The sequence below is a fragment of the Marmota marmota genome, unplaced genomic scaffold (genome assembly GCF_001458135.2).
Source record: "Marmota marmota marmota unplaced genomic scaffold, marMar, whole genome shotgun sequence".
NCBI lineage: Eukaryota > Metazoa > Chordata > Mammalia > Rodentia > Sciuridae > Marmota > Marmota marmota.
In genome coordinates this window covers 5,486,188-5,500,836 of record NW_026000048.1, presented here as the reverse complement: position 1 = coordinate 5,500,836, position 14,649 = coordinate 5,486,188, and the positions used below count along the sequence as shown (strand labels likewise).

The window sequence follows — 14,649 nt, the reverse complement described above, 5'->3', positions numbered from 1 at the left end:
GCTTCAATCTCTACCTTTAAAGTGGAAAAATATTATGGCTACATTGAAATAAACTTGAGAGAATTAAGTGAGATAATGCTCATAAAATACCTATCAGTGTTCTTGGCACACAGATATTCAGGGAAGTTATAGGACTTGTTCATAGACACTTAAAGTGTAGATGAACAGAGACTCAAAGAATAGGTGTTCTGAGTCTCAGAACATGATTCTTTCTGCTCTACTGTGTGTGTTTTTTTCCATGGTTGGACACAATAGTTATGTTGGTCCTGTTAAGAGATGGGGTATTTTAAATTTCAATTTTAACTTTTTTTAAAAAATGAAATTTAAAGATTTTAGCAATGCCTGACAGAAACATGATTATTGGGTTATAGGAAAGACAAATTTGTGGTTTTGATAAGTACTGCCAAATTGTGTCTCTATGGTTTTACCCCTACCAGCCAGCAGGAGAGGAGGTGGCCATTAATTTCACCAATGGGGAATATTGTCAAACTTAGGGACTTTTGCTAGCACTGCAGGTGAGAAATTGTCTTGCTATTTTTTTTGTGTGTGTGTTGCTGGGGATCAAACCTAGGACCTTGTGCATGCTGGGTAAGCACTCTACCACTGAGCTACACCCTCAACCCAAGAAATTGTTTATCAGTGTAGTTATTAAGAATGAAATTGAGCATCTTTTCATATATTTGAAAGTCATTATTATTTGTGTGTATGTATGTGTGCTTGTGTGACCTATTTGTGTCTTTTTTTTATTTTTCTTTTGGGTTTGTTCTTGTTTTTTAGTAATTATATATTTGTTCAAAAACCCATTTTTCTTTTACACTAGTGGCAAACATTTTTGCAAGTTTATTGTTTATTTCTCTTTTGACTTTGCCTCTGGTGGTGGTGGTGATATTAGTTGCTGATGTGTGCTGCCTGTTTATCATTTTATTTCTTAATGATTTGTCACTGTGCAGAAGTGAGAGGGACCATAGTCTCTCCTCTGGGAATCTGGCCCCTAGGCTTTGCTGCCGCCGGGTGGGGGTGGGTGGGTTAGCACACTTGCTAATAACCATTTTTATTGGAGTTTTGCTCGTATCAACTGTTCTCTTCTGAATTCCATATATATATATATCTGTTCACATTAATTGTTACCAGTTTGCAATTCATTGTTTGCATATTCCCTGGTGATCTTTGTGGTATTTGGTTGATTTGTGGATGGCAAAGCTGTGGCTCAGACATCAGTATTGGCCCTAGTACCCAGCACAGCACTGGGTGGGTACTGTGGGTTCAATGAGAATTCAGTAAAGAAGCAGTGGCCTGCACCCTAGCAGGAGTTTGGGATGTTACAAACTCCCTCCCTCTTTCAGCCCCGGGGGTGTAATGGAAATCCCAGGCTGTGTCCCTTGAATAGGATCTGGCCAAGGAGATGGCTCTGGATAAAATGACAAAAGCTGATTGACTCTCAAACTTTCCTTTACTTCTTTTATGGCCTCTCAGAACCACAACCGCCTGTCCTGGGAGCAATGAAGGACTGACTCAGCAGGACCCTCCCTCGCTAGCCTTTTTTGTTCCAAGCTCAGTCTTTGGAGGAAGAGGAACTGAAAACAAGCCAGGAGTTCAAGAAGCCACTGGTTTTAATGGGGTGAGAAAGTAAGGAAGGTGGACAGTGCATCTCCTGGTCTCTGCTGTGGCAGGGTTGATGTGGGGGCGGGAGAGGAGCCTGGGATGCTCTCTCCTCAGGCCTGGGGTCAACAGGGAGGAGCTTGGAGAGGAGTGGGAGAGCTGTGCCTCTTGCCATGGGGAAGGAGAAAGGAGACAGAGTACAGGGGAGACTTTAACCTCCGACATCTGAGAAGGTTAGACAATACTGCACTTCTGTGCTTATGTACAGAGGAGAAGGGAGACTGGGTTGGCAGCAGGAAGGATCAGAGGGGCTCAGCAATGAAGCAGCCTGTGAAATACAAGCCTCCAGTGTCCCTGTCCCCCACCTCTGTGCCTGGTGTGCTGCCGTCCTGTCCAGCCTCTTCTGCTACTTTTTCCGCCCAATCTGCGCCATCAGGTGGGCATTGGCAGCTGCCTTGGCCCGCAAGTTTTTGGCCTTGGCGATGTCGAAGAGGATGTTCATGATGTTGGTGGGAACATCCAGGGACAGGGTGAACTTGGTGCGCCGGTCGCTCTTGGTCTTGTCCTGGTACAGCTTCCCCTTGTGCTGGGTTTGGGACAGGTATTTGTATCGGGTGTTTCCAGCTCCACCCCCACCCCCAGAGCCTGGGAAAGTCCTTTTGTCCTTGTTCTGCTTTTCCTCCTCCTCCTCCTTCTCTTCTCCTGAAGACGGGTCTTGACTGGGCAGGTAGTGGAAGCTCCTCTTGCTCAGCGGGGCCATGTCCTCCCACTGGCTCTGCTTGACCTCAGCTCGCGCTGTACTGAGGCAGTTGAAGACGGGCCTGGCTCTGTAGAACTTATAGGAGAGGCTGGCCCCCGGGTCCCCCAGGAGCAGCAGCAGGAGAAGCAGGAAGTGAGCTGGCACCAACATCTCTCCCTGCAGTAGAAAAGAGGGATGTGGGGAGGGGCGTGAGAAGAGCTGAGACCTCAGAAAGACAACGAGCAACATCCAGTGGTGTGTTGTCAGTGTTCTACTCAAAGATCCCCAAAGCATGGTCCTTAGACTGGTAAGAGCAGCATTGCCTGGTCTCATTTGTTAGAAATGCAAACAATTGTCAGGTCTTTCCCCCAAACTAGCAAATCAAAACCTCTTGGGCATAGTGACCTGTTTTAACAACCCCTGCAGATGGTTCTGATGATCCCTAAAATTTGAAAACCATCACTTTACTAGTATCTAGGTATTTTGTTTAACTCAGATTTGTGGATAATCAGTGGCCCTGAAAGGGAATAAGAAATATGTTAATGAGCACTTAGTAGCCTAACTGGGTTGATTGGTATGGTGAATATGGTGAAGAGATTTTTTTTTTTTTTGGGTACTGGTGACTGAACCTAGGGGTGCCTAACCACTGAGCCACATCCCTGTCCCCCAACTTTTTTTAATATTTTATTTAGAGACAGGGTGATTTCACTAAGTTGCTTAGGGACTTGCTAAGTTGCTGAGGCTGGCTTTGAACTCCTGCCTCAGCTTCCCACAGAGCTGGGGCTACAGGTGTGCATTACAGGTGTACACCTGGCAAGGACACTTTTAGTTCCCTCCTCATTGGCAAGGCCGATGGAGTACATTCTTACTGCTTCATGTCTAGGCTGAGCATCTAGTTACTGTTTCTGAGGCAGATCTTCAAGATGGGTCCCCTCCTACACTCTCCTAGTTTCTTCAGAACCATAATCTTTGTGAACTTGGTTGGGTTTATTATAGTTTTCAGGAAGCAAAGTCAGTTTTGTATCTATGTGAGACCACATGCCTCCCAAAGGGCTCCTAAGTTCTCCAATTCCAAGGCCTCTGTCTGAATAGATACCCGTGTGCCTGGTTATTATTCCGACTGAGTGAGGGTGATGGTCCAGAGTCAATCAGAGCAGCTTCTGTCTGAGGATGTGTCCTTCTGGGTGAGGCCGCACACCTTCTTCAGGTGCTTATTCAAGGAACTTGTTGTCCAGAGTGAGAAGGAGGTGCTGAGAGGCACGGGAAGATCATTGCTTACAGTGACCATTTGCATCTATTTACTTATTGATTTTAATAAGAAGCCCAGGGCTGGTGAATACCCCTCCAGATCAATACCCCTCCAGAGTTCACACTGTTTGGGCTTTAAATCACCATACATTGCTGTTGGCCCACCCCCACCACATCAGATAGGACTTCAGCTTTCCTTTTCACCCAGGAAGAGGCCCTGTGTTAAGCTATCCACGCTCCTCTTTCCAGTCTTGTTTACGATAACAGCACAGGGCTGTACCAGGTCATCAGAACTGGGCTTCTCTGTGGCCACTGGGAAAACTGTACGACGGGCAGAATTTGCCTCTGGTGCCCTGGGGCGGAACCTACCTGTACCTCAGTTCCCTTTGCCTGGTCTGTGGGCAAGTTTATTTCCAGCTTATTTACTTCACTGTCTTTCTTTATCATGCATGAGAACAAGTGGGGTCAAATGTCTGGATTTTATCTAAACCCCTCCTCAAGCAAACACAGCTCTTCTCAGGCCTGGATGTACTGAAACCTAACATGCCTTGTTCCCTAGTCTCATGGTCAGAAAGAACCACCTCCTGGACTGTACTCTGAGATACACAGAGTGAAAGGTTCAACTTGACATTTGGGTATTTTCCTTGAACTTGGAATTTATTTAGTAGCTAACTATGGAACTCAGGGAAATTCTTGCCTTATGGGAGTTTTAAAAACTAACAAAAAACTGGAGAAGTAAATAAACAAGGGGATTCTCCTGAGTACTTGGCAGTGCCAGGCTGGCGTTGGACTATTTTGTTTTCTGCAGACGCAGGGTGGTGTAGTGCCAGGAGGACCTGGTGGTAAGAGGCCTAAGTTCGAGACCCAGCTCTGCAGCTCTGTTGGTGTGATCTTGACCGGGCCATTTCCCAAAACATGTGTGGGTGGGGACCCAAGCCCCTTCACGTTTCTTAGGCTGTGAATGATGGTTGGGACTAGAACTGACTCTTAAAAAAGACCAGTGTCTAGTTCTCCAAAGGAGGATCTTTTAAATTTCTACTCTTTCATTTGCTACCAACACACACACACACACACACACACACAAACACACACACAATAGTCAAAAAACAGCAACAAAAAACACTCCCCCAAACACATGTACATACACATGTATACATAAAAGCATATACATGTACATATCTCACACCTCTACATGCTTAACACATGCATACACACGTATACACACATACACCCATATGCACACACGTACACACAAATGCACATATGTGCACTCCCTACTCACTCGGAGAGTGCTCTGCAGCACTTTCTGCTTTCTTAGGACTATTTCATTGTCCTTCCCATCTTCTTCCTCTGGACTACTTTTTATAATCTGTTTGTTCCTTTATTTTTATAAGAATTTTATAAGAATTTGAAGCTTTTTTAAAAAAATCTAAGAACATTTTTCGTATTTTATGGCAAAATACATGAGCCTTACTTTAAATAATCCAAATATGTGCATGAGGGAGGTTTGGGTATGTGACATCCTGCAGTGACACCCCTATATACTCTGGAATTAGACCTAGGCTTAAATGCCATCTTGTCTTTATTTGCCAGAAGGCCTTGGCCAGATTCCTTAGCTTCTGTGAATTTCAATTTCCTCACCTGGTAAATGGGGTAACAATAACTCCCTTATAAAGGGCAAGTGAAGGATTAAATTTAAAATGTCCATGTGTGAAGGCTCTTTGGTTGAAACAGGCACTCAATGTAGCCTAGTTCATGTCGGTTTAGATGGAAATAATCTCTGGGTCCCCTTAGGAGAAGTTATGGTATGCACAACTTTTTTCAGAGTGTATTTCACACCCCCCCCCCGCTCCCTGCCCCCCACAGCTGAGAGTCTGATGCTGCAGGTCAGTGTCCTTACTTTCTGTTCCTCTGGTTGCATACTGCTCTTTCCAACTCAACCTCTGCAGCTCGTTTGCCCTTAACATAGTGCAGGTAAGCAAGTGGTTCTCAACTTCAAAGTGCCCTAGAATCTTGTGAAGGGATCATTCAAACACACACTGAGGGGCCTCATGCAGAGAGTTATTGGGTCAGCAGATCTGGGATGGGCCTGAGAACTTGTGATGTTGCTGCTGCTGCGGGTCTGTGGACCATGCTTCAAGGGCCCCTGTTCTTTGCATTCCAACTCCTCTCTGTCCTCCTTGTGACTGCAGGCCAGAGTTCCTGGAGGACATTTTGCAGTGCTGGATCCACAGTCTCTATGGAAAACAGACTTATTCTTTCCTTGAATATTGTGTTAAATAACCAGATTTTAGCTTTACCAAGTAGTAAGAATCCAGGTAGGTGTTCTGCATAAATCGGATATGAACTATGATTAGTTGCTGTAGGCCTTGAAGGCATCTTAAAGCTTGGGAGCAATTTTGAATGGCTTGTGAATCCTGAAAGAGTTTAAAAACAGCCAGCTTAGAGAGGGTTAATACTGGTGAGAAGGTTGTGAAGAAAATGACCATCTCTCTGTTCCTCTAAACCTTTATTCCCTGTTTCTTTCTCAGATCACTATACCAGCTCTTGACTAAATGCCCAGGATCTGAGAGTTGTCACCTGTGAGAGCAGGGGATTGAATCTGAAGACCTTTTTCTTCCCCCTTGATTTTTTTCTTTTCCTAGTTTTGAAAGCAAGCAGTCCCTCTCCTAAAAGAAGAAGGAAATGATTTCTGTTCTCCTCAAGTGAAAGTCTGTGGACTCTGGAAGTTCATAGGAGGCTTTTGAGGGGCAGCCCCTCACCCTGATGTTCCTTCTATTTTCTCCCCAATAAAACATCTGCAGCAATCCAGGGGAGCAGCACAACAATGTTCTCCCCTCCTGACCTTTCCCCCTCCCCGGGACAGTGCTCTGCATTCACCCTCAACTACTGGGAATTTTCTGCAAGAACCACAAATATTGCTGAGAACTCAGATTACATTTTGTGTCCAAGTCCATTTCAGGGTAAATATTTATCCTGGGTAAATATTTGTTAAATAAACTGAAATTCAGATTAATATTTAGGCACTCAATTAAATCAATTTTCCCTTTGCAGGACAACTGTTTTAAATTCTCTTTTTAGGTATATAACTTTTCTGTAAATACATGCTATTACATACCACAGAGAAAAAAATGCTTCATAAGGCACACATTTAAAAAAAAATTTTGAAATCATACATACATATCTGGAGTCCATTGAGGGTCTCTGAACATGAAGGAGTTTTACCTAAATACTTTTCTACAGTTTTCCCAGGAAAAACTTGGGAAGGTTTCTCCCTTGCCCTGAGCTAGCCTCTGCATGTATCCCCTGGAAATGCCACTCATCCCAATTACCTGAGAAATTCACGGGGGCTGGGGAGGTAAGGTCCCTTTTAACTCTTCATTTACTTTTTCATATGTTTTTTGGTCAACTTGTAAATATTATGCCTTCATCAAATTCATTACCTTCTAATTTTTCAAATGCCAAGTCTGTCATCAAGAGAAGCCGCAAGAAGAAACTAAAATGTCCATGTGTAAAGGCTCTTTGGTTGAACTAGGCATTCAGTATAGCCTAGTTCATGTCTGTTTATATGGAAATAATTTCTGGGTCCTATGAGGAGAAGTCATAGTATGCACACAACATTTTCAGAGTGTATCTGTCTCTCTCTCTCTCTCTCTCTCTCTCTCACACACACACACACACACACACACACACACACACACACCCAGAGACAATCTGATGTTGCAGACCAATAATCTTGCTGCCTGTTCATGGAGGGGATGCCAAAGGTGTCTAAATAATCCAACTGTGTTTGGGAACAAGTGTCCTGCATCTTTGGACACCTTTGGCATCCCCTCCATGAATAGGCAGCAAGATTATATATATTATATATTATATATAACAATAATATATTATATATAACAGGCAGCAAGATTATACATATATATATATTATATATAAAAATAATATTCAATATTATTTATTGTCCTGGTGTAGCCAAGGGTAACAGACCTTCTTCTACAGCAGGCCCTGGGTCTGGCTGTGGTAGGGTTGTGGGATTTGGAAAGATATCTCCTTATCCCCAGCAAGATGCAAAATTATAAAGCAGAGAGAGATACTTAGAACTATGAACTATAAATGATAGGGAAGCCCCTAAAGTCTATTCTGATCTTAGCTCTATATTGTCTAAAACATAAGCGCCCTTTGTGATCCTGGATATTTTTACCATCAAACTGAGAGGCTGGGGGCTAGGAGGCACACTCTGATTTCTTTCTGAGACTTTCTTTTTTGGATTCATTTGGATTTGTTTGAGGCTTGCATGTTAAAAGAAAAGAAACTCTCTACAAAGAAAAGACACACTTTGCTCCTCAGGTAATGTCTGATTCCTGAGCAAGTTTCTCCTCTCAAATTCTTCAGGCTCTTTTTCTATACCCTCTCCTGAAACAACATAGAGGGTTAAGATTTCCCTGCTTCCAGCCGTGGAAGTAACTAAGAATCATGCAGTTAGATTTCAGGGCAAAACTCTTCTCCTGCGTTTTTCTCTGTGGGTGCCTGAACCCCAACCATTCCTTTAGGTTCTTATAACAGGAATCTCCTAGGGTCTTAAAGAGATACAGTTCCTTCCGAGAGCTGTGGCAGAGGCAGCGAGAGACAGTTACCAGCCTTACATTCAGAGCACCTTTCAGGGGAAGAAAAAATCAGGGGGCAGAGAAGCCAGGAGACAAATGGCACAGATTCCACAGCTTGCCTGGAGTGCAAACCAAGGCAGAGCTAGTCCCCATGTGGCCCAGTTTATTTAAGAACATGGATAAGAAGTCGAACCCCAAACTGAACCATTTACAGACACTTAAGCTGAGGCTGCAGATCCTAAGGAACTCTTTAGCATTTTGAAAAGCACTATAGAAAAAAGCTTTCTGAAATGTTTCAGACTTGTGTGGAGGGTTTATGTGGGACTCATATGAACACAGACCTGTAAGCAATTCACCCTGAAAGGAAAAGTGAGGGTTTATACCCTTCCCCTGAGGAGCACCGACAGCCAGGAGGAAATTGTCCCGTTATGGACAACAAAGGGCCATTGTAATATTTGTTCCACTCTCAAGAGAGTTTGTGTTTGCTAGAGAGCTATGTTCGGGGAGGATATGGCAAATGGGATTTTTTCAGAAAACTTGCACATCCAAGGTAGACATTAAATCTCCCTCCAAATGCTATGCTTCCTCTACTCTCCACAGGTGGTACTTAGTCATTGCAGATATACCCCACCATCCAACATTCCCTGTGATCCCAGAGAAGCAAGGCAGAAAGGACTCTGAGCTGGAACATTCCCTTGCCTCTTAACTTGCCTTGAGCTGGTTCCATAAGCTCTGAAGTGACTTCACCTCTCTGTGTCGGCTGCTGCGTTTACCTGCCTCTCAGGTACATCAGAGAGAAGGACTCTGGCTCATGGCATCAATAAATGCCTACGTCCTGGCTGCTCTGCAGGTGGTGTGCTCTCTTTTCCCTGCCACCCCACCCTGTCCCCAGTTTGAAAACTCACACCACGCACTGTTTTTCATGTCCACAGCTGAACTCTGTTCAGAAACATAGATTTGAATGAGCACCTTCTGCTTTAGATCTGCTTGCTACCTTTTGCAAAACAGGACTCTATGCCAACAAGGGCAGGGTCATTTTATCCCCTAAGAAACTTCCCTGGTCTCTTGGAGGCAATTTCTGCTGACTGAAAACAGACTGGGCCTGGAGTTCAGCTCACTCCCTCGGACTCCCACCCAGGGCACTAGTTACTCTCATCTCTCACCTGTCTCAATGAGGCAAACACATTTATGCTCCATAAGTCAGTCCCTGCCACAGACTTACCTGTGAGTGGACTTCACTCTGGAGTGGGTGAAGCTCTCAGGGTGGTGGGTGCAGCTTCAGGGCCAGGAGATCTGCCCCAGGCACATCCCTGGAACTTCTGCCTGCTCTGGGGCCGGGGCTCCTTCTCCTCCGGTATTGTTCCTAAGTGGGCTGTGATCCTCCCTCTCTATGGAAACCGCTCCACTCCCTTGTGTATCTATATAAAAGTGACAGATCACTGGGTGGATAGTAATTCCAGACGTGCTGTCTATGCTGGGATGAGATTTCATTTAAAATTCAACCAGAGCCAGCTGTCCACGTCACAGAGATGACAGGTACTTTGTAGCCTCGACCCCTCCTACCCTTCCCGCTCCCCCGCCTCCACTTCCCTTTCTGCCCTAGCAACTTGCTTCATTCATTAAAATAATAATGAAAAACCCCACTGGTAAACTAAGAAGCAGTGTCTTCCAGGAGTTTTATGACTGATATTAGTTCTGAGGATTTCAGCCTCGCTTACATCTATCTCCTTCACTAGATAGAACCCTCCTGTCGGAGGAACCAGGACCTGCTTTGAAATGAGGAAAGTGGTTTGGAGCTCATTTGCTGTCTGTCATTTATGTAGTTTCTGACTGCGCAGTGCTGGCTTGGTTACCTACATGGCCCATTATGTTTGTGCTGGTCCTATGCACTGTGCCCAGAGCTTTTAATGGGAAACCACTTGATTTTTTTACTCACATATGCACCCCATATTTATTGAGCACCTAGTGTGTGCTGGTACTGCCTCTCAGGAATTCAGGGTTAAGTGTTGGGGCCTGTCCATACAGGGCACTTGCGGGTGAGTGAGAGAGGTGAAAGCAGAACCTAATTTCCATGTGCCAGAGGCAGTAGTTCAGCAGGGAGCGGCCTCGTCCACCCCAGACTGGTCTGTGTGCATTAAGAGAGGGGAGAGGCTGGGCTTCACCAGGCAGGGTGGTGGTTTGTGTGGGCAGAGCCAAGGGAGAGAGTCAGCTCAGAGGTAGGTGGCAGCAGCAGGCTGGGAGCTGTCCACCCTGAGAAGTGCTCTGAAGATGGGTCCAGGGGGTAAATTTTATCCCCTCCATCATGGGGAGATATGGGAGACTCCAGGTGGCTTACCCTTGGCTCACAGTCGAGGAAACTGAGTCCATAAAAGTGACTAACCAGGATCACGCAGGCCTGGGTGACAGTGGGGTGAAAACCAGGCCCCACGCTGACCCTGGGCTCTTACATCCACCTCAGTCCTTGGGCTGAGTGGATCACAAGGCAGCTGTGAGATGGCTGGGTCTCTTGGGCCGCTGTCCAGACCACAGTCCTTACCCACATGGCTGCTCCTGCGGTGAGATTCTTCTAGATGAGAACTCCTGAGGTTTTCAAACCTCTCGAATGCCCGCAAGTATTTTAGGGAACAAATGGAGAGCTGCTTTTGACAAGGGCTCCAAAATACCTCTCCACCCCTAATTTTAACCTGTATGGAGATGTGCGATGGGGCCTCCTTCCCATTTCTTCTTCCAGAGCTGTCTGGGCTGGGATTCTCTAGAGATTGGAGGTAACATGAGACTAGATCTGCATTTTCATCTAAATTCATTATTTCATTCATTCATTTGTATATACTGGTCTAGGAGAAGGTTTTTGACTTTTCCACTTCAGATAATTAGGCGATGATGAAATTTATGTATGTCAAAAGTAGATTGTCTAATTCTGCTTTCCACCTGAAGAACTCTCAGATGCCAGGGACCAGTCTTGTGAAGATGCAGACATTGGTACCCTCAGGACAGAGTTTTCAACCTCAGCATGATTGACATTTGGGCCAAAAATCCCTTGTTGTGGGGGCTTTCCTGAGCATTAAAAGGATATTTACCTGCCTGCATTAGACACCAGTAGTATACCATCTCATCCCCTCCTCCATTTGTGACAACCAAAAAGATCTCTGGACTTGTTCCCTGGGGGCAGAAGTACCCACAGTTGAGAGGCACAGCCCTGGAGTTAGAAAGACAATAAACCTTGGATTCTTTCCCTGTCAGTCTTTCTTGTTTCCTTAGGACTTCCTAGAACTCTCCAGATCATAGTCCTTACCCACATGGCTGCTCCTGCTGTGAGATTCTTCTAGATGTGAACTCCTGAGGTTTCCAACCTCTTGAATGTCCATAAGTGTTTTGGGGAACAAATGGAGAGCTGCTTTTGACTAGGGCTCCAAAATACCTCTCCACCCCCAATTTTAACCTGTATGGAGATGTGTGATGGGGCCTCCTTCCCATTTCTTCTTCCAGAGCTGTCTGGGCTGGGATTCTCTAGAGATTGGAGGTGACATGAGACTAGATTTGAGACCCTGAGACCAGAACTGTACTGGAACCAAGGCATCTATGTGGCTGTGTGGCAGTGGCTGTCTTTGGAGCCCAGGGTCCCCTTGCCATATAGAGCAGGCTCGTTGGTTTCCACTGGTCCATCTGGGGTTGGCTTTGGAATTGACCACTGACCTTTGCTAGCCCAGACAGAGTTCTACACACAATGCCACATACACTGGCCAGTGCTGAGGTGGGAAGAGAACCTTTCTTGGAGATGAAACCCTCATGAAGTAGTACTGTTTGCTTTACAACTTAAAACTGCCTCTGCTCGCATCTGTTGGGGGAGAGGCTTGGACGGTGTGAGGATGATTAGTGAAGAAACCCCCAGGTATCATTTCCAATAAACAATGATTTCCCTCCCCACCCATCGCTGAAATGTAAACAAGCCATGCTGCTTCGCTTGCACTTCTCTCCGGCCTTGGAGAGCCATTGGCATCTTTTATAAATTTAACAGCAACATTTAGAACATTGTTTGAGGGAGGTAAATACTCTGTAGAGAGTCTGTAGAGAGTTCGGGTGAGAAGAAAAAGCTGATCTGCTCCATAGAGGAATAGAAATGGCTCATCTATACAAAGCTCTTTTTCTCCAAAGTTCTCAAAACACTGGCATAAATAATACAACTCCTTTCTCCCAGCCTGAGCTTGGCAGTAAAGAAAAAAGATAGGAAATACACATCAGGGAATTGCAAGAAAGCTTGATTTGTGGAGAAGAAGTTTTACCTTGGAACCAGGAAAGTCAGTTTCATTTCTTTCTCTATGGCCAGCATGGCTATTTGATTTCAACTATCACTCAGTCCTCTGGTCTTCTGTTTCCTGTTTTACGAAGTGTGAATTTGTGTACTTTCCCTTGTTTTCTAACGAGGTCAATGCCAAGACACTAGTGTAGGCAGTTGATAAAGTTTGGCATGAAGGCAGAATATCATGGCTGACTATCTTATTCCATTTTTCCCCCTTATGTTCAGTTCTCCCTGGCTGATGGACGTTGCTTTGTTTGGTTTCTTACTCTAAGAACAGTGAACGTTAATCTCCTCTTGTGTTTGAAAATTGTCTATTTCTTCTTTTAAGTGTGTCCAGTTTTGCTTTATGCAGCCAAAGTGTTTGGTATATGCAAATGATTCCTTTTGTCATTTTGCTGCAAATCTTTTTATCTCCAATAACTTTGTTTTTGTGTCTTAAAATTTGCTTTGCTTGAATCAAAATAGCTATCCCAACTTTCTGTTGGGTAACATTTATTTGATGCATTTATTCCAGTCTTTTTTTGTGTCAAAATTCTTCTGTATATGGTTTATATTTAAATTTTAAAAAATGGAATCTAAAATCTCTATGTTTCAGCCAAGGACATTAACACATTTATACTAATAGTGATTACTGATAGATCATCTTAAGCCTTCTCACATTGTGCTTTCTATGGCCCTGTTTTTTTCCACCTCTAATTAATTCCTGTTTTTCCTTTTCTGCATCTGTTGATCAAGTCTTACTTTTTGTTTTTTCCTCTATTATTTTCATTTAAAGCTATGCTTTCCCCTTTAAGTACTGCTTTAGCTGCATCCTGCAAAATTTTTTTTTTTTTGGAATAAGCAATTTATTTATTTATTTATTTTTAATTGGTTGTTCAAAACATTACAAAGCTCATGACATATCATCTTCCATACATTTGATTCAAGTGGGTTATGAACTCCCATTTTTTACCCCAAATACAAGTTGCAGAATCACATCGGTTACACATCCACATTTTTACATAATACCATATTAATGACTGTTGTATTCTGCTACCTTTCCTATCCCCTACTATCCCCCCTCCCCTTCCCTCTCATCTTCCCTCTCTACCCCATCTGCTGTTGTTTAATTCTCTCCCTTGTTTTTTTTTTCCCCCTTTCCCCTCACAAATTCTTATATGTAATTTTGTGTAACAATGAGGGTCTCCTTCCATTTCCATAGTTTCCCTTCTCTCTCCCTTTCTCTCCCCCCACTCGTCTCTGTTTAATGTTAATCTTTTCCTCATGCTCTTCTTCCCTGTTCTGATCTTAGTTGCTCTCTTTATATCAAAGAAGACATTTGGCATTTGTTTTTTAAGGATTGGCTAACTTCACTCAGCATAATCTGCTCTAATGCCATCCATTTCCCTGCAAAATCCATGATTTTGTCATTTTTTAGTGCTGCGTAATACTCCATTGTGTATAAATGCCACAGTTTTTTAATCCATTCATCTATTGAAGGGCATCTAGGTTGATTCCAAAGTCTAGCTATTGTGAATTGTGCTGCCATGATCATTGATGTGGCAGTATCCCTATAGTATGCTCTTTTAAGGTCTTCAGGGAATAGACCGAGAAGGGCGATAGCTGGGTCAAATGGTGGTTCCAGTCCCAGCTTTCCTAGGAATCTCCATACTGCTTTCCATATTGGCCGCACCAGTTTGCAGTTCCACCAGCAATGTACAAGTGTACCCTTTTCCCCACATCCTCGCCAGCACTTATTGTTGCTTGACTTCATAATGGCTGCCAATCTTACTGGAGTGAGATGGTATCTTAGGGTGGTTTTGATTTGCATTTCTCTGACTGCTAGAGATGGTGAGCATTTTTTCATGTACTTATTGATAGATTGTATGTCCTCCTCTGAGAAGTGTCTGTTCAGGTCCTTCGCCCATTTGTTGATAGGGTTGTTTGTTATCTTGTTGTTTAATTTTTTGAGTTCTTTGTATATTCTGGATATTAGGGCTCTATCTGAAGTGTGAGGAGTAAAGATTTGTTCCCAGGATGTAGGTTCCCTATTTACCTCTCTTATTGTTTCTCTTGCTGAGAAAAAACTTTTTAGTTTGAGTAAGTCCCATTTGTTGATTCTAGTTATTAACTTTTGTGCTATGGGCGTCCTATTAAGGAATTTGGAGCCCGACCCCACA

General features: G+C 44.0%; 1 protein-coding gene across 1 annotated transcript; it reads right to left on the bottom strand.

Moving 5' to 3' along the window:
- Positions 1 to 1,592: 1,592 nt before the first annotated feature.
- Positions 1,593 to 9,660, bottom strand: Ucn3 (urocortin 3). Its single transcript, XM_015495294.2, has 2 exons — positions 9,416 to 9,660; positions 1,593 to 2,515 (listed from the first exon to the last, which is right to left on the bottom strand). The coding sequence occupies exon 2, from the start codon at positions 2,507 to 2,509 to the stop codon at positions 2,006 to 2,008; it is 504 nt and encodes a 167-aa protein (XP_015350780.1). The 5' UTR covers positions 2,510 to 2,515; positions 9,416 to 9,660; the 3' UTR covers positions 1,593 to 2,005.
- Between the last annotated feature and the right edge of the window lie 4,989 nt (positions 9,661 to 14,649).